Source organism: Halichoeres trimaculatus, unplaced genomic scaffold, assembly GCF_033239565.1.
Source record: "Halichoeres trimaculatus isolate MK-OKI-2021-1 unplaced genomic scaffold, fHalTri1.1 fHalTri1_scaffold_12, whole genome shotgun sequence".
Classification (NCBI taxonomy): Eukaryota; Metazoa; Chordata; class Actinopteri; order Labriformes; family Labridae; genus Halichoeres; species Halichoeres trimaculatus.
Window position 1 is genome coordinate 5,676,196 of NW_027437190.1, and position 19,316 is coordinate 5,695,511.

Here is a 19,316-nt window from a genome sequence, read left to right on the forward strand (position 1 = left end):
TCACCTTTATGAAACATTCACAACTTCAACCGAAAAAAAACTGATACAAACTGGACAGGATATTTTACGAATTAAAAAACAGCGAAAGGACAAAATACCAGATTTTAAATCAAAACCAAAGAAAGCAGAGAAAGAAATGAGTTTTTGGCTTGAATACTTAACACATCCAACTCTTAAAGGTGATGTTATGATTAGCTAAAGGCTGTTGAATTCCCACTTGCATGTCTAAAAAGGAAAACTATAACTTTAATTACACTAATTAAAATGTACTGACCAGGATCCATGGGTGGGGGGTCAGGTACCCAACTTGGTGGGGCGATGGGGGGAGAAACAGGGTCCTGGTGGTCGCTTGACGCCTGGCCAGACTCGTGACGACCGAGACCTGCTGCTCTTAAAGACCTCCGCATCATCTCCCTCAGACGGAGACTGATGGGAAAAAAAATATTTTAAACAAATGGTGACAAAATATATCAAACATCACATAAATGTATAAACACAAACACATTCATGTGCATCTCTTAAAATTATAACTTTTAAGTTTCTTAAAAAAAATTAGAAGACAGTGGAAAAGTTTCATGCTCTAAACTTTTTTCAAGTTATCTTTTGCAGCTTTTTGTGGCTTTAAGCAAAGAGAGGACAATGAATAGAGTGGGAAACAGGCCACAGGCTGGATTTGAACCTGGGCTGCTTGCTCGAGGGCAAACCTTGTGGGGAACAACCTAGACTGTTAAACCCCTAATGTTCTAAACTTAAGGTGTCACACTCTAATCAGCTGATTAGCTAGAAACACCTGCAAAGGTTTCCTGAGCCCCGACATTCCTCTCAAGGAGCGTAGGATTCAAACAGTTGCTGCTAAAGAAGCTGGCTGATCACAGAGTGCTGGATCCAAGCAGATTAGTAAAGAGATGAGTGGAGGGAAAAAGTGAGGTAAATAAGAGGAACAAGCAGCAGAGATAACCACAGCCTGGAGACGACTCAAGAAAAACCTGTTCAAGACCTTCACAAGGAGTAGACTGAGTCTGGAGTCAGAGTATCAAGAGCCTTCACACACAGACGGGTCAAAGAATTAACTTCAACTGTGTCAATCCTCGAGTCAAACCACTCGTGAACCAGAGACCCTGTCAAAAGATTCTTGTTGCCCTCTATCTTTCTGTTTCCTATCCCCTTCTCTGTCTGGGTCTGTCCTGTTACCTATGCAGGGCTGTGTAATTACACTCCTGTTGTACTTGGCTGCTATGACGAACACAATCTGTGATCAAGGGCAGAATAGTGGGATGAAGTCATTCTGCGTCTGATTCGATATGGATGCAGTAAGAGAGGCATGACGGTGCAGATCATGAAAGTCGGTAGTACAGAACAGCAGGGTGGGTGCATGCCTGAGTGAGTGTGATCGTAGAGATCCTAGTGTGTTTACACTGTGTTCCTTTAATGCTAGAGCACCAGTATAATGCTGATCCAGAATTCAGTGTACAAGTACAAGAGCTTAGTGGGAGCAGATCTCTATTATGGCCCTGTTGGGGTTTACAATGTCTGAATGACTATGATTCTCTATGAACAAAGACAGAAAGATGTAGAAACTGCAGACTGATGCTGAGCTAGTCCTCCTTGTGAAGAGCCCTAAGGTGCTGTTACAGGCTGTGGTCTGTTGTACATTACTGGAATGTGTGGCACTTAAAGAAATGACTAGTTATTTACCCTCTGCTACTTGATGACCCAGTCCTATTCCCAGAACTGTTGCTTGAAACCACAGAGATGGCATTTGCAATTGCCTCCACAGCGGAAAGACGCTCTGCAAATGTGTTCCTCTCAGACCTTTCAGCTTCTATGGAAGAACACAACATGATCACTTCTGGGAAAAAAACATCAGCTTACTCTAATCCAACACAGGACAGCAAATTCATAGAGTAATTCAAGTTTCCTCCAACTTTTTACATAAATACATATCTTAAAAAAAAAAAAAAACAATTATCACAAAAATGGTAGCTATAATGCAACAATATTTATTATAATTATTATTATCATTCAAGGTTGTAATAGAAGAGGTATGTGTAAAAAAGATTTGAACCAATAGACACCTTCTTCTTCTTTGGTCTCTTTGTTACTAAAAGGAAAGCAGACGGAGACAGCAGTATGGAGGATGTTTCGATTTCCATCACAGCGGTGGTCCAAGATGGCACCGAGTGCCTGGCTGCCTTGATCCAACAGGAAGGCCTGCTCCAGGTTCACCAGGTACTGACGACAGGCCTCGTAGTCACAACGCAGAACATGCTGCATCAGTGTTTGTTTCTGAAAGACACACGGAGAGATTGGTTTAAACCACACACCCAGTTGTCCTTGTTGTTCCACTTGAGTAGCATTTCCTCTTGGGCCTCTTTAATGATTTATAGTCACAACAAGAAAAAACACATCAAGCAAAAATACAACACCAGGGCACTGTTCAGATTTCCTTTTTGGAAGTTAAAACAAAGTCGCTACTCTCAGGGGCACAGCATAACTCTATGTCTGATTGTTTTTTTCTTCATTTTGTATTTAAAAGATCATGTTTACCTCAACAGCCATAATAATGATAGCAGCTTTCTTTTTAATGGTGGAGTTCGAGGGCAGATTTGCCAGAGAATGCACCCCCATCCCAAGGCTGTTTATAGGAGGAAGGTCCAACCAATCAGGGTCTCGAATTCCACCCATGCAGTCCTTGGCCATCGGGTAGATTGTACCATTGCCATCTCGAAGGATGATTGGAGATTCCTGGGGGAAATAAAATCACAAGAACTTTAAGAACCGTATAAAGCAAAGCTAAAGAATAAATCAACCACCTTTTGAAAAAGATTTTCTTACCTGTCCTGCAGTAAAGATTGCCACATTGCGCTCACTTTGACCAAGAAAGGCCAGGTTGCTTGTTGGGAAATTATTCTCTTGTTCAGTTTTGCCCGTGGCCAGGTCAAAGATACAGTACCTTACCCAGTTTGCTGTTTTTAGGACTGCGTGGACTCCTGAAAGATGGACACGTTACAAATATTAAAAAAAAAGAAATACAACATTTGACAGAATAAATCAACCATTGAGAAATAAATGAAGTCTATGATGTATTCCTTTATATAATTATACACACCTTTGGAGTCAACGTTCACAGCCAATATTTCTGCCTTGTCTGGGATACAAAGCTTTTTAGGCGTTCGCTGGAAACAGTCGGGAACTTTAGGAGTCCCCCCAGTTTTGACCACCTGTGAAGAACAGAATGAATGAGACAGAGGTAGAGTCAGTGTCTGCATTGCTCACACACGGAAAAATATGATAGGTTCAAGTTTAACATTTTGAGAAGGGAAATACTAAATCAATCAAAGTCCATACCTGGAGCTCGTCTATTCTGAGCAGCCTACAGTCCTGTAACAGTGATGAGGGGTCTGAGTCGATGGGAGCTGAACTGTTCTGGTTGCTCACACTGCTTGATGTTCCTGGAAACTTTACAGCAACGTATGCACCATCCACTTTAAGCACCTAGGACATAATATAAAGGGTAATGGTGAAAAACTGAGCAGTCGTACAAAAGATATACAGAGACAGAACCAGGATCACTGTTTAAAGCTGATCAAAGAGTAGCTGGAGACTAAAAACAACCATTTTATTTTTAAGACATCACCACACTTGTACCAACCTTTCCCACAGGGACGTTTTTAACATCCTCCACAAACACCACCTCCCTGAGAGGCCACTGCTCCTCATTCACCTTCTCTTCCTCTTTTGGAGCCGGTGTGGAACGCCTGCGCTCTGAAACAAATAAAGCACAATGAGCTTTGGTCTTTTGATCACAGCACATGTGTTCAGTTATAAAGAGGAACTTCTGAGTCCCAGCCTAGCATCAGGTAACTGATAGACAAGTTTGCATTATGCAGCCAGACTCTGCAGGAAAGTGTTGAAGGACATGCATCCACAGATTGGTGCTTTTGTGCACTAGACATTGTTTACAGTTTAATAAGGAGTAGCATAACCATAAATCATAAAAGATAAATCATGACCAGACGAAGTCCAGAATTTTCAGATGCATGTCTGATTTGTTTACTAACTCCACCGATGGGTTTTTCTGACAAACTCGAAGTCAGTGCATTGCGGACTCATTGAAAATGAAACCTTATTATTTGATTTTTTTATATACCAAAGGTGTGGTGTTGTCAAAGAGTCAGAATTTGAAGGGTTTTTTTTTGTTTTGCAGTTTACCACTTGTGTACAAAATAGCTATCAAACTTGAAATGATCAAACTTAATGGCAAACGTCCCACTTTAATTTAATCTTAGCATATATGTGAATGCATGTCGTACACAGGACTGCAAAACAGGGAGGTAATTTTTTTCTGTGAAATGTTTACTAAGCTTTTTAAATGATTTGGAAACGTACAGACACTAAATTCTGCTTATAGGTTCTTACTAATGTGTTATAAGATCATATTAATATTGATGAGCTCATACAGTACTGTCATTTTACTTAAAGCTCCTGAAGTTGCATAGCATAGCATAGTATGTCAGTATTAATAAGATATTCTTCCTTTTGAGAATGACAGCATTTAAACCTTCATTTAATACACTGAGGTCTCTATGAACCTTCATAGCTGAAAAAAAAACTGGAATTATAAAGTGTTGTGAAACCCAACATTCATAACAAGCTATGGGTGGATTTAAATCAAGCCATGATGTTTATGGATATTTTTCTCAGAAGACATCATGTTCACTGCTTGTTACACTTCATTAACATTTGTATCAGTTCTGAGAAATAATCACTTATAACCTCTATAAAAGCACTTATAAGGCTTGTTAAAGCGCGTAATGTGACAAAAACCCAAAATGTCACTTTTTTTTTTTTACAACAGGGTAAAAAAATTCATTTTTGGTGGTTTTATTACATTTTTATTACAGCACTTTTGTTACACTATCAACCAGTTATTACATTTCAGTCTTTGTTACCTTTTTTAAAAATACATTTTGGGTCACTTTTTTACTTTTAAGGCCCTAAGAAGCATATTCGATGTGCTCACTGTAAGTAGTGGTTTCATTGGAAGTGTCTTGCTGCTGATAAGTTATTTATTATCTATCCATCAGTTTTAACATCAGAGAGGATTGAAGAAAAGATTTTCTGCCAACAAGACAGGCAAGACAAGCAACATCTATGATTTGTTTAAAGAGAGGAACAGAATGAAAGAAGCTGACATACTATAAGGCAGTGAAGCACTGCTAGCAATTGAAGAGGTATCACTGCAGGTAGAAGCTGGAGATGGAGGAGGACCCATTTCAGTCTTTACAAGCTCTGGTTTGCTTTCTGTCCTGTAAGATAAAATAAAGAGGTTAATTTCAGGAGGACTATATTCCAGTAAAATTACATTAATGATATCTAATCAATAAATACTGCACAATGAGTGTGCACACGTGTTTGGAAGAGTATTTCTTTGTTGTAACATTGCTTTTTGGTCTAAAACAAGTTTTTTTAAATGATGTTTTGGGTTGTACCCATGAAAACTTTGCCAAATTTTCTCTGCTTACGCCAAAAGGGAAATAAACAGGCTTTCTAATGGTACAAGATTAACTGCCAAGACACCGTTTTGCAAGAAAGAAATAATGAAAAAATAAATAAATTAAAAAAAAAAAAAGAAAATGTACATGTTTAGAGTGGCAGATGGCCTGCTTAATTTAATACACACATCCACACTGTTCATACAAACACACAGTCTTTTTTCTTCATATGAGAAAATAAATACAGACTTGATTTCCTGGATCTTTGTGGTCTTCTCCATGTTCTTTAGGCTCTCTGGTGAGCGTAGCTGGAACCTGCAGCTGTCGTTCATGTTCCAGACAGATTCCAAAAGGACTCCCACTTTGGGAATCCCAGCACTGACAGAGAAGGCCACGGCACCAGCATGGTAGAGGGGGTTATTTCTTAAACACACCTGTGGAGAATATACATTTAAACTCATTTCTGGACTTCCAAAGGAAAACATTTCATGAATACCATGAAGGAAAAATGAGAGCAGAAAACAAATGTGGTACACTTATGTCAAACCTGTAACTACACAGTAATATTGAGGCAAAAGCCAAACTATGGAGAGCTGTGTCTTACCTGTGTCCCTACAGTGATGTTGGGTATTGAGGAGATGCCTGCACTGGACTTTGGCTTTTTATTTTTGGCCCTGGCCTTTTCAAGCATCTTCTTCCGTTGACTAAAAGGCACAACACCCCTGCAGAAAAGCAAAAGTAAAGATGTCAGTTACAATTACACCATTACCTGAAGTAACACACACAGGAACCCACAATATATACAACAAAATAAAATATAAATTAAATCAATATTTGATTTTCAGACCAGCATCAGTTCTAAAAGGGACACCGGCACAAAGTCGTTCGTAAGATTTTGTTAGATTACAGTCAGGTGTATGATCCACTGATCGTACCAAACAGGAGTGAACTAACAAACTCTCCTAACAAGGTCAGACATATGGAGACAGCTTCATGCCACAGGTCAGACGCAAGCTAGTTCTACTGCAGACAAAGATTTTAAAGCAGACTGGGCTCTTTAGAAGAAGCCCATAGAAACATTGAGGATCATCGACGTTGACAAAGGAGAAATTGAAATTTGGACTTAAGTTGTCCTCATGGAAGAGTTGCAGCCAAAAACCCAAACCTCCAACATGGAAACAAGACCAACAGACGAGAGCTGAAACGATTCCTCGAATGATTCAAGGTACTCGATTACAAAAAATACTCGAGTAATTTTCTCCGCCTCGAGGAATCATTTAATTGTAAAAAAGATCAAAGAGTGGTATTTCAAATAGAGCTGAGGCCGTATCAAGAGAGTGTTCAGACCCCTCAAGCTAGCTCTTATACAAAATAGCAACAAGCAACAAATCTAGCTTCTTTACTGGGGTTTGGAGACTAATGGGTCGTTCTACGAAACGGTGCCATTTGGGTCCACAACATTTGATGAGATGAACAAGGCACAAAAAATGTGTTGAAGTGTGTTTACAAATTTTGGAGCTACCAAAGCAAGTGCTCTTATTGACATGCTGTATCCGAAAATTCTATTTCTTAAAGAGAAAAATTTTCATTTGAAAAATAACTGCTCTTTAACTAAACAAAAATGTATTTTATCCGATCACTCAATTAATCGATGGGATTTTCAGTAGAGTACTCAAATACTAAAATATTCGATAGCTGCAGCCCTACAACAGACATAACTCTGCACCTTAACAACTGGGTGAATTGAGGAGCAGAAAATGACAAGTGCTCTTGAAAGATGAGTCAAAATGTGAAATATCTGTCAGCAGAACACTGTTCACTAAAGGGCTGGAGAGCACTAGAGTAATGAGTGTCTGCAGGAAACAGTGAAGCATGTTGGAGGTTCCTTGCATTAAGTTGTCGAATTGGTGAAGATTAAAGGTGTTGTCACTGCTGAGAAATACCGGAGGATACTTTTTCACCACGACAACAACAAAACTGACGGCTAATGTCATTAAGAACTATCTTTAGCATAAAAAGGATGTCCTGGAAGTGATGATGCAGCCCCCAAGGAGCTCAGATCTCAACATCATGCAGTCTGTCTGAATTACATGCAGAGAAAGAAGGAAAGATTCTTTCCAGAGGCTCATCATTGTCTTCAGACTGGAAACATTTATGATGGTGGCACAGAGGATGACACTGGACCATCTGTTAGCTATGATGGATGGTCCTGACAACAATCTCCAGCTCTGTACCAATCACGCCTCTCATCCACTGACAGCAGGGACAGGCTTCTACCCCTGTGACTTATACGCAGTAAAGATAATGGATGGATTGTTTGATTTATTTATGGCAGACAGCAGAAAAGTGGTGAATTATGCTTCTATACTGAGTCATCTTGGTGTTTTTAAGGGTATGCTACTGTGTGATACATGAATATATCTTGACTAAATTATGTCAGTAATTCACGTAAAGGAGACAATACACCTTCTAAAAGATAATAGTGGATCAATTATCCATTGATAATAGTGGAAAGAAACACCAAAAGCTTTCTGAGAGCCATGTGACAACAGAAAATTTGTCACACTCAAAAAAAGCCAATCTCATCATGACAAACAAAATGTTAACACTCCAATTTAAGTTTGTTTCTATAGAAATCACCCCCTTACCACCAGAAGAGGCTGTTCTCCAGCTGTGCACAAGTGTAGAGAGCACAGCAGTGCAGAGACATCAGGCGCTCCCCCTGCAGCTCAGGAAAAGCCTGAGCACTGTGCTCCAGCTTAGAGGCCACTGTGCTGAGTGTGTCATCCACCCAGGTCGCCACCTACGTCACAAGACGTCACAAGACTGTGTTAATGAAGGATTCATCCTAAAAAGAGCTGTACATTAACTTAAAATCTGACATTTGGAAAAACTGTCCAGCAACCACATGGTTTCACTGAAAGACAAGTACACTTTGCTGAACAGTGAAAAAAAAAAAAAAAAAAAAATCAGTATCCACCTTGTTGGCCTCTGTGGCCACAGTGGCTCTGATGCTATTGGCAGATAATAAGGTGATCTTCTCATTAGCCAGGCCTAGGAAGGACACACGCGGGTGATGAATAGAGGGATTCTTGTGGGACAAATGAAAAAGAAAACATAGGTATTAGATGACAAATATTCCAAATTGTACCATACAACGTGTGTTTTCTTTCAGCTTCAAGTACAGTGCATGAGGAGTAAATCCTCTACCTGAGCATTCCTGTAGGGCTCAGGTTCGCTCCATTTCCACTGGTACAGCTCCCCTTTGGAGCTCACAGCCACCAGCTCTGAGAACATGGCTCCAATACTCACAAACTTCACCCCATCCTGGAAAGTAAATCATAGACAGTCACTCTCTCACCCTAACCCCATGAAGCACAAGTCAAAGCATCCTCTGTGATGGGTTTATTGGACCATTAGAAAACTATCACAGATACAACTAAGACACATTTGCAAGACCAAAGCTAAAGTTTGTGTTTTTCTAAATAAGTATTAACAAACTATCACTACTACATACTTAAACTCACAAAAGGAAAAAAACGCAAATCTTGAAGTCTGTTTTTAGGCGTCTCCTACCTTGTCAGGCCACCACTGAAGCTCCTCTCCCAAGGAAACAGGGCTCTGGACTGGGATGCTCTTCTTATCCAAGCTTGGCTCACCATCACGGCTGGTGGAGCCCCTCTCTGTTTCAAACGAGGCCCCGTCAAGCCACCGGCGTTCACGTAACCTCAATACTGACTCCCGCTCACGCAACAGTTCTGAGTCTCGCTCTAAGGGAAGAAGGAGAACTGGTATGCAATAAGGTCACACCAGTGGGATAGGAGTAAGCCACTCTCTGGGAAAGACCCGTCAACATAGTTTTAAGAATAGAGAGAAAGAGATTCTTCAAAATCACTGTAATGCAAATGAGAATTGCACTACAGATTAAGAGTGGGAGTTTAAATTACGCTGTTTGGAGAGTCAGTTTGTGAACTCATGTCAAAATGAGACTCAGAGGAAATAGGAGACGGAAACAAAAGCATGCATGTGGACTACAGGTGGGCTAAAAGGGGGTTTTAAATTGAACTGCCTCAATGGTTCTCTGTCAAGACAAGTGGTCCTAGCGGGCCTTTCTCAGAGAGCTCACAGTTTGTACTACATGCATCATACAACACCAAACATGTCAAGTCTGTCAGCCTAACCACAAGTCAGAAACCTGGCTAAAGAGACGAGAGAGAAAAAAAATCCCCAGAAAACAAGCAGAAACTTTTGTCTCAAACCTAAAGCTGAGGTCACATTTCAATCTAAAATCTAAATCTGAACCTTTAGCAAAGAGGGAAGAGAACTAGCACTGTTAACCCATCTCTACTGACTTAATTACAGTTTATCAGACATTAGACCAACCTTCTCCTTTTGTTACAAGAAAAACAAATAGTACAAAAAAAATAAAAATGTTGTCCTCATAACTTCAGAGTAGATCTTAAATAAAAACAAAATAAGTTATTATCAACGTTAGAACTAACCCCCCCTCCTACCCTGCCCTACCTTCACCTGTCAGAGGTATGATGTTCAACTTACCTCTGGAAGACCCCAGGCGAGATAATGAAGAGCGTCTAAACGACGGGTAACCAAAGTAGCTGATGTCTTCAGAAAACATGGCATCAGCATCGATGATCACGCTGGGATGAGCCGAGTGAATGTCAGCGTCCAACAGGGACATCAGGTCCTCTGAACACAGACACAAACCATTGCAATTGAATCAAACGAGGCCCTAACATCCATCGTTTTGTGTGAGCTGTTCTCTTTCTAAACCAGTTTTCTGTATTTGTTTTCGTCTCACCTCCAGGAAGGTAAGATTCACTGGCCGTGTCGTCTCCATCATCTCCATCTTCATCATCTCGACTGAGCAGGTTGTTGACTGCGAGGTTGACATCCAGGTTGGTCCTTTGGAGTTCCCTTATGATAACACTCCTGGACTTCCCTTGAAGAACTACCTGTGCCTGAGTGAAGATATAAAACAGATAAAAACATTAGCCTGTTTAATTTAATCATATTTGTCACTGCTCATTCTGGGATACTGAGTGAGTTGGAACTTCCACCAAATGATGTCTGGTTTTTCTCCACTGCCCTTACAGCAGAGGCCACTGATGATAGCATGGATGAAGAGAAGCTCATTATAAAGGGGAAAAACACTGATTCTGTAATTACTGCAGAAAACCTTCAGTCTCCAGCCTTCAGCACTGCTGCCCTCTAAAACTGCACACAGTGCATGAAGCTGTGATGCAACATATGCATCTAATGAAAGTTTCCATTAAAAGTACACTGTTCACTATAAAATTTGTTTTAGTACAGAAAGATACTGACATGATAGAAATCTTTATCGGGACTGACTAGTGTGGAGATGTGTACCTGAGTTATTAGCTCTTCAGGGATGACAGAAGCTGGTATGACTGGCTGAGGCTGGCTCCCTAGAAGGCCCGAGCCACGATCCCTTCCTGTACGGATCACCCTGGTTTGTCGGCGGGAATCACGAGCTGCTGTCGAAGACCTCCCTGATGTGCCTCCGCCTCCACCCCCTCCTCCTCCACCACCACCTCCTCCTCCACTGCTGCCACTTCCTGTTCCGCTTCCCCCTGCTCCTCCCCCACTGCCAACTCCGCCACCTCCATTCACGCCAGAGCTCCAGCGACTCCTGTTTCAAACAGTTGAAGGGCAATGATCAGAAACAGCAGCCAGAATGAAAAACTGAGACAGAGCGGACTGAAAACACACAAACATCTGAGTACCAAGGCTTCAGAAACTGTGACTGTGTGACATTAGAGATGAGGCTCTCAGCAGCATTCATTAGATCAGAAACTAAATGAGGCATATTTTTAATGAAATCACATGATATGAGAGTTTAGGCTCTAATGAAATTTCAGTTCAGTATTTAACTGTAAGAGGGCCCACTAAGGCAACAATAACACATTCAGTCCTCCAGCCGTTGATGACTACATCTTGCCAATTTGGTGGATGGAAGAAAATGGCCTCTCATTTTGATGTCACTTAGTCAGCACATATTGAAAAGGCGTTCAGAGCGCCCGTTAAATTATTTCTTTAGGATGTTGAATTGTGCTAGAATCACACCCCTGCCTCAATGCTAATTTGGTCATTAACAGTTTATTTTTTTAGGGCAATTTGTCTTTAACCCTACCAGAACTTACCCAAGGGTGTTGCCTGCCAGTCTGCCAAGTGTGTCAGAGCCAGACAGGAACCAGGGCGGATCACTAGTCCTGCCTGGCCTGGAGCTCCTTCCTGTCCCTGAACCACTGCTCAACTTTGAACTGAAAACAAAAGATGGGAGATCGTTACAAACCTACAGAAGTCCAAGACAGGACCAAAGACTTCCATTAATTAGCAGGGTGAACAGAAACTAATCCACCCCAAGTAATCTCAAACTGTACCCCTTCAGGGTTCAGGAAACATTTTCTGAACTTAGTCATTTTATTCTGGTGTTTTTTTACTGCGCAGGAGGGGAAACTTTGGAGACTAGCATGGCAACACCCTTTTGGAATCATAATCAGCTGCAATTTGTTCCTCCTTTAAGGCTTTCCTTGAGTTAAAAGACCTTAGGATGGGGCTGCTGCTGCCTTCTTTAAGTTTTCATTTAACTGAATACTTTCAAAGTTTAACCAAAATTAGTGAAAAGTCTGATAAAAACAAATTTACAACTCACATTAAGTTATTTAAAACCAGTCTGTAACAAAAGGCAACAAAATAATAAAAAAGATTCAAATTAACACGGATCCTGCATCAATAGTAATACGCATCAGTCCAGAGAGACGGATTTCAACCAGCAGTCACCGAGCTGGCACAAACTAAGAACCATGTGATACAAGTCAAAACCTCAAGTTATACAGGGCATGTTTTGCCAATTGTCAAAGTATGGAGCTATAGTAAAGCTGTAGTAAAATTATTTGTGTGTGTGAGTAAATGTTTCCACAAATATGTGAATTGATCCAAAAATGTGTGAGTCAATTCACAAATGTGATAAAGTGATCCACAAATGTGTAAAATATTTACAAAAGTGTGTGCAAATCCACAAAAATGTGCACATATTCACATATGTGTGCACAATTCCACGAATGTGTGGACTGATTTGCAAATACAGTCTAAGACTAAGTGTTTTCTATAAAAGACCTGGAAATACACACGAATCATCTGTAACAGCTGAAGCGGTCCTCCCGATTGGCTGTCTGCATCCAGATGATTTTTGCAACATTCTACACGTTTGAGGATTTGTGCACATGTCTGTAAATATTTTACAAATTTGAAAATCTGTTTACACATTTTTGGATCAGTTTGCACATTTGTGAATTCACTTACACATTTGTGGATCAGTTCACATATTTGTGGATGCATTCACACACAAACAAAAAAATTGATACAAAAAAGCTTCATATCAAAACCTGCAAAATTTAAAAACAAAAGATTGGCCATACTTCTTTTGGCAAACACAGAGCAGAAAGACTCCAGGTTCCTCTCAATAGTGGCACCATTAGAGCAAATTAGAAAGTTACAGAAAAAGATAAGAGTCCCCTCTTGGTGGTTGATGAGGTTTTAGATTGAAAAAAAAACTATGATTACTTTTACAAAACAAATGTGTTCCAGTGATGCACAGAACCCTGCAGGGCGAGGGCTCTAAACAGCATGGAGCAGGTAACACTTAAAAAAGTAATACCATCATCCACCAGTCACAGCAGGGGTTTGGTGAGAGGTCTGTGATTGAGACAACACTCACTCCTGATCGGTCAAAAAGCTTCTAGAGTATTTTCAAAGTGTGAGTACATTACTAAATATTACCAAAGGGAACACTTAAATTAATGAATTTAAGCATATTTGGTGTGTTTTTGTTACTGGACATGTCCACAAGAGAATCTGCTATCCAAGTGCTAAAGCTAGAATATTTTCCATGACAGATGACATGAAGTATGCCTCACCCATCACTGCTATCAGGTTTGCTGAGCTCCAGGCGATCCGGCTGGACAGCAAAACTGATTCTACACACACGTCCATCCTGAAAGAGATGAGCACATTGATTCTGGGGTCACACATTTGACAAACAAACATCCAAGGATCGACTACCAGACAGCACTGCTGTATGACAAAAGCCTGACACACACTCAAACACACAAACACACTCCATTTACCAACAAACCAGAGTCCTGACTCATAAAGAGCAGAAATCCAGGTGTGAAATGTGACTTTGGAGGAAAAACAACAGGATGTAGTTGTAAAGCTAAGCACTAGCACCTGCTTTGCTGTTTGGTATATCCATTTCTTATCAGCTCCTCTTTGTCATTCTGATTATGGTTGGTTTTATGGGACACCCTGCAGTAACAATCATGCTACTAATACAAAACAGGCTGGAACTGTATTTCTGATGATACTCTAGACTTGGTGAATGAATGAAATGAATGAAAAATACTTTATTTATCCCAAAGGCAAATTCAGGAAAGATTAACTCAAAAGACCTAAATAATAAAAAAGTTGATCATATGACTCAATTTTCTTTTCATCCAAATAAAAATACACCTATTTTTATTTTATAAAATTATGTACATATTTTGCATATTATATATCAGAAAGAAAACTAATCCATTAATTTATGCCAATGATATTATTATGCTGACCCATTTCTAGACAATATTTTGTGTCTTCATTGTATTTCTTGACCCTTTCATACCTTATTAACCAATATTGTGTTACTATAGTATCCAGTTTACTCAAGGCACCAAGAGTACAAGAAAGCTTAAAAGTGTAAATTTAGTGCATTGAGGCCTTGTACGCACGTAGCTGGGTATTTTTAAAAAACGAATATACTCCTTTAATCGTTTTTAAAAATACTTTTGTCCACGTAACCAGAAAAATCTGTTGATAAGTGCCTCTCAAAGCATGCCAAAACCATACATGGCAGTGTTTTCCAGACGTGAAACCCGTCCCAGCCACTGAGAATGAACCCCAGTCATTCAGCTGAGACGTTTAAGAAGCAAAAACTGTGTATATACTTGATACCATGTGACTGGAGCTTTCAAAAATCTTCACTTTGACTGGTGTATTTAAAGAACATTGTTTTTAGTGATGTAAAACTGCGGTTCACTGTGGGACCCAGCTAATTGTGGACATGGCCTAACAAAGTGTACCCACCGAAAGCGTCGCAAATTTTTCGTGTGTTGATATTACATACAAAGTCAATTTAAAACCGTGAATTGACGCTGCATCGGGGCGAGCATAGAGCGGCGTCAAGCATTCAAGTGTTGAGCAGTGAGCGGCAAGCGTTTCCAGGGATAAACGCTCACCGCTGACGCTTGAGTTGAAATAATTGAACTTTTCGAGCGAGCGAGCGAGCGTCTTGACGCGCCGGGACAGCCTATCAGCGTGGAGATCGTCACCGATGGACAGGCGCTCCGTAGCTGGAATGGAGCGCCTGTAGTTGGTATCCAGGCGGGAGATCCTGGCACTAACCCTGGATAGCAGGTCTTCAAACTGGGCAACAGTCAGCATGAAGTACCGCTGGAACCGGCCGTCGTCCAGACGCAGCTCCTACAAGAGACGGTGGAACTCACCGAGCTCACACCGTCTCCGTAGGGTAGCATGTATCCAGTACTGACGTCTGCGCCTAGCCCGCAGCTGACTTCTCCACAGCAGGTACAGAGCAGCGATGGTGGTGATCGGAGCTATGTTCAACAATGAAATGATGATGGCGGACTTTTCGTGCAACGAAGCCACGGCGAGCGTTTTTTGCATATTTGTACCAGCGTCAAAACTCGAGCGTCTAGCGAATACATTCGCTCTCAACGCTTTCAGTGGGTACGCAACGTAAGTCTATCAATTTATTACTCTATCCACCACGCCTCGCCATCTGTGCCCCCAACACAATGATGTCATATCTCCTGTTTAACCCCTCAGAATTAAACCATGCACCATGAACTAATGACCACCTGTTAAAAAACACTATTACTTAACACTGTGGGGCTAATAGATCAGAGCAAGTACATTAGCTTAAGTGAGCATCTGCTGATGAGAAGCTGAGAAAGTAGATTAACAGTTAGCATTTCCTTAAACCGAGATACAGAGACGTCATGTTGAAGCAGGGCAAACACGCTGAAACAGGCGATTTGATGCTCCTTTACTGTAGTTTTGATCAGTTTAGTAGTGTCTGATTGGTAACTAACTTCACACTGAGTTTTTTATGTTATGATGGTTATATGTCAGACAAAGTTATGAAACAGTCTCCTATCAGACAGTAGTCTCCCTTGCCCTGCAGGGTACAGTGTGTGAGGAGAAGCACTGGTCCAGACAGATGCGTCTTCAGCTGATCTGCACTGCACATGATCTTGCGAAAGTTCACAGAGTTACATACAGAGCTGCTGTATGAATATGTATCCCACATTGTCAGTGCCAGACTTGCAGTAAATGAATGTTTTGCATTAATGAAACAGGGTTTTTCATAAATGTCCATATTCAGGAATCTGGCACCATGCAGAGTACTTCAAGCTCTGTAAAAATGCAGATTCTGTTAGAAATCTATTTAACAAATCTCTTCAATGGCAAATGTCGGGCTAGATGCTAAAAATAAACTGCTAGGCAGAAAAAAATTATATCTGAGACTCTTATTTGTTTGTGTTCCTCGCCAACCATGAATTTATTGATGGAACCATTTCCAAGATAAATGACTAAAAACAAAATACGGTGGGTTGCGTCACCTGTCTGGAGTGTCTGTCTCTGTCGCCTACCTTAACCTTCTTGGATATGTTGTAAAAATACAATGAAGAAGTCACTGTTTAATGTGTACAGCATCTACAGCCGTGTAACACCGGACACAAACCAGATCCCTGTCCTTTCTGTCTCTGTTCTGTTTTGTGTTGACTACGTGTTCCCACGTCCATCAACTCATACTGGCTGCTTAACACTGATGTTTTCTTTCCTTGAGTCTGGTTGGCTATTTACATTTGATTTATATCTAGCTGACAAGAACACCAGTCAGAAAACCAATCAATCCAAACATCCAGAGAAAGAGGTAAATAAAGGACTGGTATCACAGTAGTGGAGCTAACACACAATCTTGAACCTGAGGGTGTAATTAAACTAGTCTTAGACTGTTTGTCTGTTTTACCTCAAGGAGAAATCCAGCATGGTTTGGACCCACAACACACTGTTTCAAGGTTTCCTGCTCCAAAAGACCGAGATGTGGATGACTGTAAGGAAGTGGAGAGGGAAAATAGATGACTGAATGAAACACACTTTAAAATGAAATTAATTTTCAGTAGCTCACAAAATGTTGACAGAAACGTACCTGTTAAAGCTGTACTTGTTGAGTTTCTCTGAGACTTCCCGGAGCCTGGAAAAAAAGAAGACATTATTTGAGACGGAGGACCCTTTAAATAAATATAACTCAGTGTGCAATTAAATTCAGCGCTGCCAGGAGAAACTCATTTGATCAGAATAAGAAAGTGATCACATCAATACTTGATCTCACTGTTCTGTTAGGTATTATCCAAACATTAACTATTAACACAGCTTTGTCCACATTTAAATGTATCTGAAATCTATCCCAGCCATGCAGACAGTATCACACAGCCTCTCCACAGACAAGAGGTGGAGATCTTTTCATACCAGTTTGTTGGTCAGAACTGAAAATGTCCTGTTGAGTAAATGGACAGTTCTGGTAGTAAAAGGTGCCTTTATTGGTATTTTATGTCAACATGTTGCCTTAAATGCAACCAAACAGCTGACCATCACTCAAACAGCACACTCATCACTTCATAACAACCAACCCTGTGTTTCTATCATTGATTTCAGGGAAATCATTTTGTCAGTTAGTCAAAACTGACTGGCACTCATCTCTATTTCTAATAAATGGGAGAAACATGTAGGTCTCAGCTAAAGCTAGACCCATGACTGAGTGCATGCTGACAGATAAGACCACAACTAAGTTTAATAGTAACAAAACAATTCAAGTCTGGAAGGAAAACCAATTTTTTTCTGCAGCAGGGCGTGATTGTTATAGCAACCTGCTTCTCCTCCAACCTGTCACATTAAGCCACGTCTTTTAGATGATGCTGGCGTCAGCCGATCACTGCTGGGTCATCAGTCAGCTAACAGCTGATTGTGTTTCTTCACGTGTGCTGTAATAACTTTTATAAAATAAAACAGTTACAGTGCTCCGTCTGTGTTTTTAGCCTGTCTTATAACAACTTTCACATGAAGAAAACCTGCACTCTGTTTATTCTGTGTCCTGTTTTCAAACCCAATGATCACTTCACTGGAAAAATTAGTCATTATTGGATTATTTATTAATCATTTTGCCTTTATGTAGTGCATGTCTGATCACGAACTTCCAAACTCATTAAAATAATGTCGTTTATGATGTCTCAGGAACACTGGGTATTAGTTATGTATTAGTTTTCAGGGAAATTGCATCACATCTCATCCTCATGAATTAAACTTCATGAACTCTAGAGGAAGTGTAACAAGTTTTTTTCTTTAGATAGTGATTTTTTGTTCGAACATCATTTTTTATCCCCCAAATGTAAGTTCTTTATTTCAGTCTTTGTTTAAAAGTAGGGTTGGAAAAAGTTGAGATGTCAGATTCTTGTGCATTTTTAGGGGGCTCTTGATTAAAGAGGCTAACTAAAAATCTCAAAAATCTGAACAATCAAAGAATCGCAATTTAAAACAAATTGGCACCCCAAAAATTGTAAAAGAATAGAATTGAGAGGAAAGCATATCGTCCTTGCCTTAAAAAACTACATACGGTCAGTTTTGAGCTTATTTCATGCAAAAGTAAGTAAATTATCCCACCCTTTTTATGTTCTTTCACATCTGTCCAGGTTAAGTAGTGAGGGAATAGTTATCATAATTACTTTCATCCTTTTGTCTGCCAATACACCATCTGGACACGTGGTGACTTGCATACTAAAGTAACGTGCCAAAAAGCTTTCTATTTACTGATATGAAGATAACTGAACCCTGGTGGTCCTCTCCTCCTGAAGAAAATTTGAAGGAAGGGATCAATCAATGACGACATGATGCATTATAGATCGGGCCGTGATGGTGAGAAAAAGAAAAATGAAATTTAGCTATTTTTTAGAAAGTGAAATTGGCACCATTATCCACAAAACGACAGTAACCAAAAAAGAACATCGTCCCTGCAGCAGGAGAATGGACAGCGGGGCACATCGGAGGACACAAAGCACGTCACCGTGTGGGCCAGCTCCCGGGACAGATTTAATCTGTTCCTTTGTCATTAATAGGAGAACAAAATGAAGAGACAGTTACACAGCTGGCTTATCCATTCAGAATACTTTTGATCCACCTGCACTCCTGGTTTGTCATCACCAAGCAGAACCTTTGGTGATATACTGTATACTCTCCCAGTGTCTCCACCTCATCCTCCTCACAATAATGTACTCCATCTTTTTAGATCACGTTAAAAATAAAGACTAAAACAGAGAAATATGGGAAATCACGGGTAAATCCTGAGTGACAAACATTTATTTTCTCTCTTTTTTCTTCATCTTTTCTCTCCCTCTTTTCTTTGAATTAAATGAAATGAGAGAACCAGATATATACTCAGTATCAGATGTTAAGGCTGTTTATTGTTTAATTGTAAGATGTGCATCAAACTTCCAGCTGCCGTCAGGTTAACTTTCCATTATGACAAACGGCTTTAATCTGACATCAGATGTGATGGGACAGTTAATATAGATATAAATGTATATGCTGGTTCAAACTGTTACATTAAATAGTGATTGCTGTGATTGCTTATTGCATTAAAATGTTCCTGACACTCTGGAAACC

General features: G+C 40.2%; 1 protein-coding gene across 6 annotated transcripts in view; it reads right to left on the minus strand.

The window, feature by feature from the left end:
* ubr5 (ubiquitin protein ligase E3 component n-recognin 5) overlaps positions 1 to 19,316 on the minus strand; it is a 49,596-nt gene that overhangs the window by 23,603 nt on the left and 6,677 nt on the right. For all 6 annotated transcript variants that reach the window (XM_074682790.1, XM_074682788.1, XM_074682789.1 and 3 more), the window contains exons 2-23: positions 16,810 to 16,854; positions 16,630 to 16,711; positions 13,454 to 13,530; positions 11,678 to 11,797; positions 10,884 to 11,166; positions 10,315 to 10,474; positions 10,053 to 10,202; positions 9,072 to 9,283; positions 8,706 to 8,822; positions 8,476 to 8,586; positions 8,144 to 8,298; positions 6,100 to 6,217; positions 5,745 to 5,929; positions 5,200 to 5,309; positions 3,653 to 3,765; positions 3,349 to 3,495; positions 3,110 to 3,221; positions 2,836 to 2,990; positions 2,548 to 2,745; positions 2,076 to 2,286; positions 1,696 to 1,822; positions 275 to 426 (exon numbers count right to left, since the gene is read on the minus strand). In XM_074682790.1, coding sequence (XP_074538891.1) covers positions 275 to 426; positions 1,696 to 1,822; positions 2,076 to 2,286; positions 2,548 to 2,745; positions 2,836 to 2,990; positions 3,110 to 3,221; positions 3,349 to 3,495; positions 3,653 to 3,765; positions 5,200 to 5,309; positions 5,745 to 5,929; positions 6,100 to 6,217; positions 8,144 to 8,298; positions 8,476 to 8,586; positions 8,706 to 8,822; positions 9,072 to 9,283; positions 10,053 to 10,202; positions 10,315 to 10,474; positions 10,884 to 11,166; positions 11,678 to 11,797; positions 13,454 to 13,530; positions 16,630 to 16,711; positions 16,810 to 16,854 — 3,140 coding nt within the window. The remainder of the gene's footprint in view (positions 1 to 274; positions 427 to 1,695; positions 1,823 to 2,075; positions 2,287 to 2,547; positions 2,746 to 2,835; positions 2,991 to 3,109; positions 3,222 to 3,348; positions 3,496 to 3,652; positions 3,766 to 5,199; positions 5,310 to 5,744; positions 5,930 to 6,099; positions 6,218 to 8,143; positions 8,299 to 8,475; positions 8,587 to 8,705; positions 8,823 to 9,071; positions 9,284 to 10,052; positions 10,203 to 10,314; positions 10,475 to 10,883; positions 11,167 to 11,677; positions 11,798 to 13,453; positions 13,531 to 16,629; positions 16,712 to 16,809; positions 16,855 to 19,316) is intronic.